The sequence below is a fragment of the Pseudonaja textilis genome, chromosome 4 (genome assembly GCF_049901715.1).
Source record: "Pseudonaja textilis isolate UNSWEBS1 chromosome 4, rPseTex1.2, whole genome shotgun sequence".
NCBI lineage: Eukaryota > Metazoa > Chordata > Lepidosauria > Squamata > Elapidae > Pseudonaja > Pseudonaja textilis.
In genome coordinates this window covers 54138304-54152134 of record NC_141993.1, presented here as the reverse complement: position 1 = coordinate 54152134, position 13831 = coordinate 54138304, and the positions used below count along the sequence as shown (strand labels likewise).

General features: G+C 34.9%; 1 protein-coding gene across 2 annotated transcripts in view; it reads right to left on the bottom strand.

Annotated features, from left to right (window-relative positions):
- TSPEAR (thrombospondin type laminin G domain and EAR repeats) overlaps positions 1-13587 on the bottom strand; it is a 37163-nt gene extending 23576 nt beyond the window's left edge. For both annotated transcript variants that reach the window (XM_087933086.1, XM_087933087.1), the window contains exons 1-2: positions 13142-13587; positions 484-704 (exon numbers count right to left, since the gene is read on the bottom strand). In XM_087933086.1, the coding sequence (XP_087789212.1) occupies positions 484-704; positions 13142-13235 (315 nt within the window). In that variant the 5' untranslated portion in view covers positions 13236-13587. The remainder of the gene's footprint in view (positions 1-483; positions 705-13141) is intronic.
- Between the last annotated feature and the right edge of the window lie 244 nt (positions 13588-13831).

Sequence of the window (13831 nt, the reverse complement as noted above, 5' to 3'; positions counted from 1 at the left end):
TATAAATAAAGATTAATTTTGGATTAATTCTTAATTAATTTTGCTTCGTGTAGTTTCACAGTCCATAAAAGAAAAGTCACTTTTACACCTCAGGATGTTTCTCCAAGTTCTGTGTTCTCAAAAGGATGTAATTTTTGAAAATTAAGTTCAATCAATAAACACATATATCTTGTCATCTATGACTAATGTGTACCTCTGCCTAAAGCCCTGAAAATTAAATTTTATAGGCTGCAGCATAATTTTGAGTTAATAATACACAGGAACTATCAAGCATTTGAGTCTACTTTCATCCAAGCAAACATGCTTAAAGGTGTTCTTGTCATTATTACGACAAACTTAATTACCTGAGAGATTTTGTGAAGCTTGCTAAATTAATGAGGTTATAACATCCAGAATTATAAACCAAATACACCAATACCATAGTGATCTTAATTTTAAATAAATAAAAAATCTGCTCTTGGATAAAATCTACCACATGCTTACCTTGAATTGCATGTAGGAAGTTTTTATAGTAAACACAATGGAGAATTCCTCTGGGAATAAGTCACAGTAAATGAAAATCCGTGATGCTGGAAAATTGAGGAAGCGAGGGTTTGTTGCAGAAAGCTGGAAACCACGTGCTCCTTGGATTTGTATCATTCGTATTCCACTTTTCACCCAGTTCAGGGGAACCACTTCAGAGAGAAGATCCAAGGGACGCAGGTCTATGCCAAAGAAAACACCAACTTAAATTACTGAAATTATGGGAAGATAATAGGTTATTAAAAGAAAGCAATGAAATATCTTCTAGATGAATTAAATGGTGGGAAGGATTGATCAGCTATCAGGAAGGAAGAGACAAAAATGTCAGAGTTGTCTTAGCACAGATAAGTGAAATGTAATTAGAAGGAGCATAAGGCTGAAATCTTACAAATTTTCCCCTTGTTATGCGGATGGATGGATGGGGTGCTGATGTGAGTACAGACATATTGTATTGAATAAAATAGGGATGATTCCTAAATTGAGAATACATCACAACTCTGAGGTATTTTTTAATTCGGCAACTTTAGCTTCATCTTTGCACAGAGCACTTGAGATATGATATTGCAAAATACTCTCTAATTTCTGAACATCCCCAAAGCATTATTTTGGAGAAGCAAATATTTCAAGAGATGGAGCAATTGAACGCTTGTTGTTCTTTACATTTGTTAATAGATTGACTAAAATAATTCCTGAAATGAAAGCACTGGTTCTCTCCTTATTATATTATACAATAGAATTATTTGTTTGTGTATTTATTTGTTTTCAGCTCTTATGTACCACTCCAGTCTAGTAGGACTCTTATATTTCTTTCTTGTAGTAAAAGAACTAAAAGACTAATAAAATACAGTAATTAACTAGAGTGAGAAATAACAACAAATGTTACTAAGAAAGAAACTAAGGTCACTGAAAACAAAAACACTGATGGAGGTTATATTACACCCCTTTGCAGAGCTTTCTTTAAAAGATGGGTTTTAATTCCGCCAAAACCTCAATTTTTCTGACCTTGTACCTAGCTGTTATTGCTATGGCTATATAGATTTTGGCCAATACATGAAAATATTTCCAAAAGTTATACCAAATAATTCCCAAACTTTATTCATAGAATAAAGCAAATCTCATGAAGATTCATATGGGGGGGAGGAGAGAGGAAGCTAAATAGGTTTACAGTTACATTAAACTCATATTGACAAAAAAACATCTGGAGAGTGCACGTGAAGTTTATCTGCAGTGTTTCCAACAAATCCTGCACAAAACATACTAGGAGGTCTCCCAGACAAAGGAACAGTCCTGGTACAGTTGATCACGTGACTACACAATCCAGGAATGGTGTTGATATTTTGGTATCTTCTTTTGCCAGCATTGTTGTATCCGGGGGGCAGGAAAATGCTAGTTCAAGGCAGCAAATGCCACCTCCAAAATTATTTGAAGGAACAGCCAGTGCTTTCACTGGGGGAGGTTTTTATTTGCCTTCAGAGAGTTCATCAGAGCAGTCTGTGGACATAAGTAGGTAAAGAATCACAAATGGAGAAGTCACATCATTGCTAGCATTGGGAGTTCTCAAGTCACCAGAAGTGCTCATCCTAAAATATGGGGAAACATAAAAATTTAATTATCCATATTTTTGTGAAGAGAAGAAAGTGTGAGTGTTTAGATATCAGCCTCAATGGTTGTAGGGCTGAAATTTGTATATGAACTGAAGAGAAACCAGAGTATTGTAAAACACTCAGATATTGATTGGCAAGCAAACACTTGTTGGCTGAGAACTTTTGGTTTGAAGCTGTTGTCCAAAAAGGCAAATGATTGCTGGATAGGTTTTGGCAATTTAGCCAGTCTAGAGAAAAGAAGAACTGGTAGTGACATGATAGCAGTATTCCAGTATTTGAGGGGTTGCCACAAAGAAAAGGAATATTATCAAAATTATTTTCCAAAGCACCAGAAGGCAAGACAAGAAACAATGGGTGGAAACTAGTCAAGGAGAGAAGCAACTTGGAATTAAGGAAAAGTTTCCTAACACTGAGGACAATTAACCAGTGGAACAGCTTGCCTTCAGAAGTTATAGGTGCTTCATCACTAGAAGTTTTTAAGAAAAGACTGAACCATCCACCACCTATATGAAATGGTATAGGTCTCCCACTTGAGTAGGAGATTGGACTAGAAGATCTCCAAGGTCCCTTCCAGCTCTATTCTGATAGATTGGAATTGAAATCATACTAGTGACAATTATAAAACATGTATAGAAAATATTTTATGAGTTGACATTGGAATAACTGCTGGAATCCTGGCAACTAAGATCTGGTGTGATATCTGAGTGCAGCCTCATTGGCCCACAACACAATATTTCATGCTGTACAGTGTATTTTTTAAAGCCCCAGTTTCAATTAATTGCTATGCTTTGCCTATACAGCCTATACAGCCAAAAAGGAAAGCATAAACCTGAACCATTGTAGAAGCAACATTGTTCACCACATTATAAAAAAGATGTTGAGACTCTAGAAAAAGTGCAGAGAACAGCAACCAGGATGATTAGGGGACTGGAGACTAAAACATACAACAAATGGTTGCAGGAACTGGGCTTGGCTAGTCTAGTAAAGAGAAGGACCAGGGGAGACATGATAGCAGTCTTCCAATATTTGAGGGGCTGCCACAGGGAGGAAGGGGTCAAACTATTTTCCAAAGCACCTGTGGGCCAGACAAGGAATAATGGATGGAAACTGAGCAAGGAGAGATTTAACCTGGAAATAAGGAGAAACTTTCTGACAGTGAGAACAATCAACCAATGGAACACCTTGCCCTTGGAAGTTGTGGGAGTGCCATCACTTGAGACTTTCAAGAAGAGATTGGACTGTCATTTGTCAGAAATGGTGTAGAGTCTCCTGCTTGGGTGGCAGGGTTGGACTAGATGACCTACAAGGTCCCTTCCAACTCTGATTATCTGTTATCTGTTAACATCCCCAATAAAGTTTAATTATTTAATTCTTATGATGAAATTGCATTAACCCAGTAACACCTGGATTTGGAACCAAAGTGTGTATTATGGAAGAAAAGTTCTTCATTGCATATAAGTATGGAAGAGATGAACCAAAACTGTGAATTTCTCATCTCCTTGCTATCATCGTTTGGCAACTATCTCCTTGATCTTTTTTCAGATTTTAGAGCAGCCTTGGTGAACTTGGTACCCTTTTGAAGTGTTTTTTGATCCTCACTGCTTTGAGTCTGCTTTGAGTACTTTGTGGAGAGATGCTTTGCGAGGAATGACAGGAATTAAAATCCAACATAATTGCAGAGCACCAGGTTAGGAAAAGCTGGTCTAAAATCAGAAAGAGGATCACATCCCCAACCAAAAGGCACACTGGTTTCTTTCCATATCATTGGGTACTCAAAAAAATCACAATTCCTTCCCACCACATACTGTGGAGAGAAGCCTGTAACCATAAAAGTATGAGATCTTTTAAATGAAACACTGAATCTGTTTGCAAGTGATCTTGTCCCATGAGTTCATATACTCTATAGGGTTTCTCAAACCTAGATAGATTACCAAAAATTGGGTATTTTTTTCCTTTGAGTAATGATACACAAATCTATTGCCCAATCACAACAGGGGCATTAAAATAAGGACTTTCTGATAAGCAGTTTGGGGTAATGAAAGAAAAAGTTGGGAAAGCAGTGATATACATATAATACCTCAGTAGAAATTTGTCTTCTGTTTTCTGCATTTATTTATTATTTTCAGATTTGCAGTTTTGATTTCTATAACAAATGGAAAGAAGACCTGTCTAGAGCAAATTGGGACTACTCTTTGCTTTTTTCCATTTTGAAAATTGCATGTCATATTGATAGTTGGAATAAATGTGATAGATTGAGCTGTGTAAAAGTAGAGGTCAGGGCCCTGTTAAAAGAGAATCTATTATATGTTTTCATTTCCTGCCACTCCTTCTAGAATAGCTTGAAGGAAATCAGTTGTACAGATAAGATTCAGTTGAATTCTATATTTTTATGCTAAGTGAACAGCTATGAAATACTATATACTATTTATAGTTTATATAAAAGAGAGCTGTGAAAATATTTACAGACCCCTCACATTCTGGACATAAACTATTTCAACTCCTACCCTCAAAACGACACTACAGAGCACTGCACACAGAACAACTAAACACAAGAATGGTTTTTCCCCAAACGCTAAACAAATAATTCCCTCAACGCTGTCAAACTATTTACTAAATCTGCATTACTATTACTATTAATCCTCTCCTCCTTCCTTTTACCCACTTATGACTTGACTGTAACCTTGTTGCTTGTATCCTAATGATTTTATTGACTATTTCCTAGTATGATTTGATTGCTTATTGAACCCTATGACTATTATTAAGTGTTGTACCTTATGATTTTTGACTCTTGATGAATGTATCTTTTCTTTTATGTACACTGACAGCACATGCACCAACAAATTCCTTGTGTGTCCAATCACACTTGGCCAATAAAGAATTCTATTCTATTCTATTCTATTCTATTCTATTCTATTCTATTCTATTCTGAACAGCTATGAACTACTATATGCTATATATAAATGTTATGCTAAGTGAACAACTAAGCCTTACATTACCATGGTTTGACCAGAAAGCTGCTACTATCTATTTTGTTTTGCAGTCAAACTGATTCACTTGGAAACTTGTTCTATATCTTAAGGACTTTGCAAAGAAAAAAACCAAATGTAAGAACCAACTATGGTTCTTACATTTTCATATAAAAGCTATGATTCTGCAGTGCAGATTTAGTACCAATTATCATTATTGTAAAGGAAATTAATGTCTTTGAGTTTGATTTCATTTATCTCATGAATTGTTCAAGCAAACGATGCAGAACAGCTTTATATGAATGGAGGGTACTTTTCACATGTAAAAGAACTTTTTTTCATATTTTTATAAACACTTTACAATTTTGATTTCTAGAAATGATAATTTCTCTTAATCACTTTAACTAGAAAGTTATGGAAGTTCTAGCCCCAAATCTGTGTAAGGCAAGAGATTGGAAAAGATTGAAATAAATCATTTGAAATAGATCTGTGCAAAGCATACAAAAGCATAGTATTAGTGTTATGCATTACTAAATAAAGTTATGCATTAAGTATGCATGCACCCAGACTCATGTTCCAAAAGACATGACTGATTTACCATTTAAAAGAGAATATTTCAAGTGTTAAAGGAGTTATGTTCTTTGGAACTGTAGGCTATGTGTCTGGATCCATACATAATTCCAGCACAAGTGTTGCTTGTGCATGCACAAGCACATGTGAAGTTTCCTCTGAAATTATCATATAAACATTCCAAGGAATCAGCAGCTTTAACATATCCAGAGATATGTTAACACACTGTAAGAAGCACTGTTTTAATACAAATATAATAAGTCATCCTCAGAATAGCACTTAACTATATCCTCAAGATTATAGTATTCATTGCACTAGGAAAGTGAACGAACCTGTGCCCTTCCCATTTCACGACTTTCCTAGCCACAATCTTTCAAAACAAAGACAATTTGTGTTGAGTGTATTGAAAGAATTATGATTTAAACCCAAAACTTCTGAAGGGGAAAAACATAAACATTTAAATTAGCTAAATACAATCATTTTGTGCTGGAAAATTGGTTTCATTGTTCTTGGTCCTAGGCATTAAGTTCCTTCCTAACCAACCAAAGCATTCAGTTCTCCATGAAAACAATGACTGTGGTAGGTTATTTCAAAGACTTTGTCCCCCACTGTTTTCTGTGGCTTTAAGACTATTTCTCAGCCATGGAGAAGCAGCTCTTTCTCATAGTGATGTAAAATAAAAGGCAAACCAATCTTTTTCAGTGTACCTCCCATGTTACAGAGACCTCCTTAATAATTGAAGCCAGCCCAGGATTATGCAGAATTTCATGAACTATTACAGAAGAACAGCTGAGATATGAGAGAAAGTTTGGCAGCTTATGCTGTGAAAATTCTGGCTAGGACCCTCTTTCACTTTTAACAGAGGATGTTCATTTCATACAGATCAAGGGAATGCTTGGGGCAGCATTTTCAGAAGTTCTCAACTTACAGAAGAGTCAAAATCTTTTTGCAAAGCAAGTGAGATTGTGTCTCCAAAAGTGGTTTTTCTGAACACTAGATATGATAAAGAGAGAAGGGGGTAAAATTGCCTTGCAGCATACTTTTAAAGAACCTGTGGATATATCGTGTTTCATGTGTAAAAGCATATATAACCTTCCTCATAACAGTCTCTATCTCAACTCCTGTTTAAACATGAATCAGAATACATTGTATTGCTATATATCAGTGTTTTTCAACCCCAGCAACTATATGGATTTTAATTCCCAGAATTCCCCAGGCAGGGCTGGCTGAGGAATTCTGAAAGTTAAAATTTATACCTCTTTAAATTATTGAGGTTGAGAAATACTGCTGGACATGGGATTTACCCAATAGGGTTTCCTATGCTAAAGCAAGGGAACAGTGAGGAGGATCCTTAGAAACCATATGATAGGATATCCAACTAGTGAAGCCTTCCCCAAAATGGATACCTTGATATGTATCAGACCACAATTTGCAATACCCTCAGCCAGTTCCACCATAGCTGGGGAAGGAAGTAATACCCAGCATATAAAATCATAAAATCACAATATTGGAAGGATCATCAAGTTCAATCCTCTGCTCAGATTAAACCATCCCCACCAGATTGTTGTGGGCCTACACATAAAAATATGTTATAAAAAGATGCTCCTCATCTTCCCTTGCTAATTGGTTCTACTGTCAAAAGGCATTTGCTGATGTTCGGCTAAAATCTGTTTTCCTTAAGACTGTTAGTTGGTGGCTGGATGTACAGTACTTTGGAACAATAGAACATAAGTCTTCTTCTTTCTTCTTAATGATGCCCTCTAAGTGCTTGCAAAGAGCTGTCATATCTCTTCTAAGATGTATTGTTTTCAAAGTTATCCAGTTCCTTTGGTCTCTCTACATCACACATAGTCTCCAGATCTGATCATCATTGTTGTTCTTCTCTGTATTGATTCCAGTTTCTCAGTATCTTTCTTAAATGGTGGTGCCAAAACTGGTCCATTATTTGAGGTGATACGTGACTAGTACAGAATAATGTAGAATGATTATTTCCTGGATTTGCAAGCAATATTTTTTTCTCTGTGGATTTAAAATTTGTTTGCCATTTAGTTGATTCATACAGCAATGCTCAACTACATTTCCAAAATCCTTTTCATCCGGTCTCTCACAAAGTCTGAGAGCTCTCATTTAGCATTATGAATTAATTTCTTTTTCCTAAGTAAAGAATTTTGTTTCTGCCTCTCTAAATTATATTGTTTTATCTTCAGTCCAATTCTCTAGTTTTATCTAATCCCTACAATTTTGTATCATCTGTAACTATTACAAGCATTACTGCTACATCTAGCCTAGCAATTGATGAAAATGTTGAAGAGTATCAGGTCAAGCACCTATAGAACCTCATTTGGTACCTAATTTAAAGAGAAACTAGGCTACAAGTGAGTTGTCAGGTTTCCAAGTAATGAAATCCATGTTAAAAGAAAAAATAACAAAGTCTATTTTCAGAAAGATTTCTTTTATTTAGGAAAGCATCAAATTGGCAAAGTCCATGGTAATTCCGGATCTGACCCAACCCAGAATTATTCTACAATATTAGAAGTTAGAAACAACCCCCCAAAGTCACGTTCTCCAATAGAAGTATTTCAATGTTGCTTGATGTCATAAACCTCCACCTCCAGGGATCCAAGCGCGAACAGCTCATTTTCCACGGGAAAGAACATACCTAGTCACAACACTCTCTTTATCTCCATTCCTCCCCCCATAGGAATGTGTCAAGCCCGTAACCCTTCCCCCCATTTCTGCCACAGAGAAAATAAGAAAAAGAATATATACTAAGACAAACTAAAATGGCTACACTTATGTCAATTTTGGGCTTGATATGACTATCCTTTGAGTACCATTTTCAAGTTATCTGTAAATCCACCTAATGGATATGCCACATAATATCTAAGGCTTGCTTGGAATTCAGTGTTCCAGTTTTTAGCCTATTTAACCACCACACCAAATAGTCTCTACTACCACATGCATAACCAATATCATGATATTCTTGTGAGCTGCTATGCTGAAGTCAAGATATATATCAGGAGGACACCCATTTGGGAAAGGCTAAAATAGGAAATTCCAATCTTGCTATCTCTCCTGTTATGTCAGTGTGTTCATAACTGTTACTTACTTATATTCTTTGTTCTTTCTCAGTGTTTGAGCAACCAATACAAATTTACACTGCTTATTTTCCAACTTTTCATTTTTTGATTAACCACGAATCTGTTCAAACACATAATTTGTCTGTTTTGATTCAGCAATCACCTGTTGCTGATTTTTCTGGGCAAATGGTGAAGTAGCACATAGTTCCATTAATTATTGCAAGATTCTTTATTCTTACTAAGGTATATTTCCATAGTTGCTTATTTGTCTTCCTTCAGTTCACATCCACAAGTATACAGAAATTCTGCATTATGCATCACATCACATGTGTAAGCATTCAGGAAACATTAAGTTAGATTTGTGTGATACAAAGCTGTTTCATTTTAATCTCACTAGTCTGCTGATATACAACCAATCATTGCAGGGGACGTTTGTAGACAGATAGTGATTGAGGCACTCAATTGTCATGCTAAAGGAATTCTGTAGCATGTTAGGGAGAATCAGCATTTCATACTGTTAATAATGCAATATATCAACATGCCAGCTACTAAGTCCCTGGATAGCTGATAAAGTCTTACAAGATAGAGGCAATACTGCAGAAACATTATTCCTTAATAAGGATTCAGTGCTGCTCCCAGATGTAGACCAACTGGTTCATTTCTCCTGCTGAGTATGTTTAATTCTTTAAAATTAAGCTTCCAAACATATTAGAAAACCATAGGAAGCTGTGTTGAGAAGACTGTTGGAATAATGAGCAGATCATGATTTCAGAAATGTTATTCAAATCAAGAGTTGAGTATGCACACTTTCTATATAATCATGATTAATAATATTGTTACTTACTGTAACAATTTCAATACTAGAGGGGATTCAATTATATTTTCTCAAAGGAACTATTTTGTTGTAAAATATTGACTTTATTTTATGAATAATTAAAAGCATTGATTTTTGCCCACAGATCTTTCATATATTTCCTCCATATTTTGCAGACTATAGTTGGCTGTATGTCAAAAGTTCTTGCTAAAGTATTAATGACATCAAAAGAGACCAGAAACACAACACATTGAGGCTTGTCTATTTATGTCCTACATTAATTTCTTCTTCTTTAGAAAGTCAAGAAAATCAAGAACAGAAATAAATATAAGTTTAAAAAGCTAGTAAACTGACATTTTTCTGACATAAATTGTGTCTAATTGTTCTGTAAAAAGGAGAACTGAGAAGTTCTAATAAGAAGTATATATGAGATGACATTATCAGTTCAATATTGTTTGTTATAAGCCTGATTGCAGATTTAGCTTCACCAAGCTAAAGCAAGTCAAGGTAAATTGATATCACATTGAATTAAGTGGATATACTTTAAATATGAAGTAAATGAATAAAATTTAACCCTAATCTATATTTATATTACACTTATGAATTTATTTATTTATTTATTTTTGCGTTATCATGTCCTGCATGTTTAACATTTCACCTTTGATTTGATACATTCACACAGAGCATACAGATCTAAATAGACCTGATAATTTATTCTTCATCTTCAAAATAAGAATGGCACAAATGATAAAGTTTTTCTTGGTTATTTCATAAGCTTCCAGTTATATTACAGTATCAGATTGATTGGTAAGAGAGAAAATATTGATGATCAGGTTATGTTCAAGTCTAAATTAGAACCCTAAATTAGAAAGAAGTCTGAAATTACCATCACACAAAATCCATTCATAGGAAGGTGTAAAATATGAAATTAGTATACTGATGTATTGTTGTACATTAGTGTTACACACTAATATTCATGTTCTCATTAGAAAAAAGTTTTCTGGCTTAAAAGTTCATCTTTATGATATGGATATTCTTTTTTTCACCTTTTTCTGGATCCATTTTAAATAACTACAGGTTTCAACTGTCTCCATGACATAGTTAATAGTGACTATGACTTCAAGAAACAAGCATCCAGTGATAAGCAGACAATTATTTCAAATATTTAGCAGAAGATCTAGCAAAAGCGTGAAATCAAACTGAGGCTGCATATCTCTAAAGATTGCTCCAACATTACAATATAAAAGTACAAATCATTTTTGCTGTAACAGTGAAATACAATACCACTTGTCAATATACCTTACAGTAAGAGCTTCAGTATGGAGGATTCTTGCTTATTAGAGGCTTTATTATAGGAATAATGTAAAGTTTACTGAATAATGTAATTTGGGTTTTTACACTGTTTTGCTTTGTTTTTGTTTATCTTGGGTTAGCTGATTGACTGAACATGGAATTCTGTTATGTGAATCATAAAATTTAGAGAAGCAAAGTGACATTTGTCCAAAATCATAAGCAGAGTAAAAAAAAAAAATCAGTTGTTAGTCATTGCTGGAATTTTGTTGCATTTTTAGTTTCAAAGACAAGAAAAATGATTTGCATAATTCAACTGAATTTCAAGAGCAACTGAATCTATTCTTACTTCTGCGATATGAATTTAGATAACTGTTGTCCAAACTGATTCTGAGGATTTCATTTTTTTATTGTGAAGACATCAAAAGCAATTGTTCAAAATTGTTTACAGATCGGTGTGAGAAGTTGGGTAAAATTCAAGAGAAATGCAGGACAGACTCTAGAAGTGAATTTACATAGGAGAACCGTGTTATGGTAGTAAAAAAATATCAAGAGCCTAGTAGCACCTTTTCCAACTAACTTTTTTTTATTAAAAGACATTGATTTCTTAGCGAGACCTCATGAAATCTTATGTTTTTGAATAACATTTGTCAATTGGGAAAGATACCACCATTTTCTTGAAAAGGAGTAAGTATTCAGATTTTAGTGGAACGTATTTATGTAAATAGGGTTTAATTCAAATCCTAGACTATGAATTCTGTATTCTTTTTCATGTCTACAAAAAGAAAAACAGCTCTAAGGGTGTTTTTAACTTGGATTAATAACTCTAAATATCAGTAACAAAGAAAACTGAGCTTCTAAATTAAAATTACTTTTTATGCAATAAAATTGCTCTGCATATGTTTTATATTTTAAAAATTAAATTTCTCCTCCAGATATTAATGCATAATAATATTTTAAAAATCTCTTTAGGTTTTTAGCTGTGTGCTTAAAAATTGTAGAACTGTCTTTCCACATCTATTCAGAAAATCAAATGTTCATATCCCTCATTTATAATAACATACTTATGTGCTATGCATTAATATCTAATCTGACGTACCTTCTGTGTAGGAATTTTGTAACATGTGAACTAACAATGCCTCCAAAAAAGTAGATATAATGTCTGAATTATAAGCAAAATCTCAGAAGAAAATATTTTAAAAGAAGGAGAGGGAGGGAAGATTTAAACACCAGCAGGAGGAGAACCTTAAACAAATGCCAAATATAAAATTATTAATGCAATAAAATTGCCCAATGTGTTTTAACAAACATTTCCATTAGAGGTGAGATGGGAGTCTTCTTTTGGGGTCTTCTTTGCATAAGCAATTACTTATATATTAATTGATATGATACATGCTTCTATAGATTGAGATTCTACAAGGAAAGAAAGGCTTTCAAGTAAAAGCCAGTTCAGTATCACTGTTATCAGTGTGGCTTAAAAGAGGATAAACTTCAATAGTCACTTGTATGAATAGACTCAAGCTTTTATACTTCCAGTCACATAGATTTTAAAATAAAGTTGCTTGGGCAAAACATGGAAAGGGGAAGCAATTTTTTTTCTTTGAAAATACTAAGGTCTTTCCACCAATGGTATTCTGTATGTTTATTAATATTACAGACCTAAACACAACACAAGGATAAAGAAGTCTTATTGAAGGGTTTTTTCTGAGTCAACATTCAATACTGGGCATTAGACTGCACTATACTTTTCTTGAACTGAAATTGTTCTTTAAGATGAATAGCTGTAGGGACAATGAAATCTCAGAAGATTCATCAAAAGAACTTTCAACAGTTAGATAACACCACCAAAGGTAAAGATCAGCTAACATCCAATTTAGCCAAACCAGTGGTAGCATTTCCTCCTACTCAATAGAATCTCTTTATCTTGTTCAGCTCAAATAAAATCTGATCTTGAAGAGTTTCAGACTGCAATGATTTATGAATTATTCATGAATTGTGCATGTGATTGCTGTCCCAACACAATCAACTCAGCAAGGCAAATCACTTCACTTCTATCTGGCCTTTAATCAACCAATCACCAAACCAAGAGACATACCTATAATGTCTAGATCATCCTATTTTCCTAGATAAAGAGATCAAAGCGTATAGATTAGACATATATGGACTTGGTACATTTACAGCCTGACCTTGTATTTAGCTTTAGAAAGCAACTTTTTTTTTTAGAGAATAACGGACTGTGGCCTTTTCTTTCACTTCTTTTGCAAAGGAAGATATCTATTGATGTTCCAGTCTTACCTGTGCAATGTTCCCATGACTTTCCTCCTCTGGCCAAGGATGGCTCAATCCGGAAGTGCAGCAGCACAGTCCAAACTAGTAGCAAAGCAGACATGAGGGAACTTGGTCAGCAGGCCCATGTAGAGATACCTTCTTGGTCATCATTTAGTCTCCTCATCCTGAACCTCTCTCTGGCCTGGAAATTTTGCAAGCACAACTTGAGGATGTCACATGGCCTGAGATCTAAGACTCCACAGGAGGAGTTACTTTCTTTGCCACTCCACCTGAAATAGTCCCCCCACCAGTCTTACTCATAAATTTTGGTCAAGCTGGCTGCTGCTACTAGGTTAAAGATATTAAGATCTCCATGATAAAGGGACAAAACCTAAGATGTGAGTGATCCTCAGCTGGCTGATGTCTAACTGCTGAAATGCCCCATCCTGAAAAAAGAGAGACCTCCCACCGACCACAAAGTCAGCCACAGCAGGAGGCTGCAGTTGCAGACATTTAACTGTAAAAAGAAAAAACAAGTCTGAAAAAGAAGAGGAGGTGGAGTTTACTGCCTTGGGGAACTTTTCATCTTTGCCCAGCCCTCTTAAGGCTGGCTTTTAATGCTGAAGCAGAGGAATTTCCCTCACCAAGAGAGCCACTGCTGAGGGAAGGCAGGCAAAATAAAGGAGGTGTTTAGCTCTCTGTACACCTAAATTCATC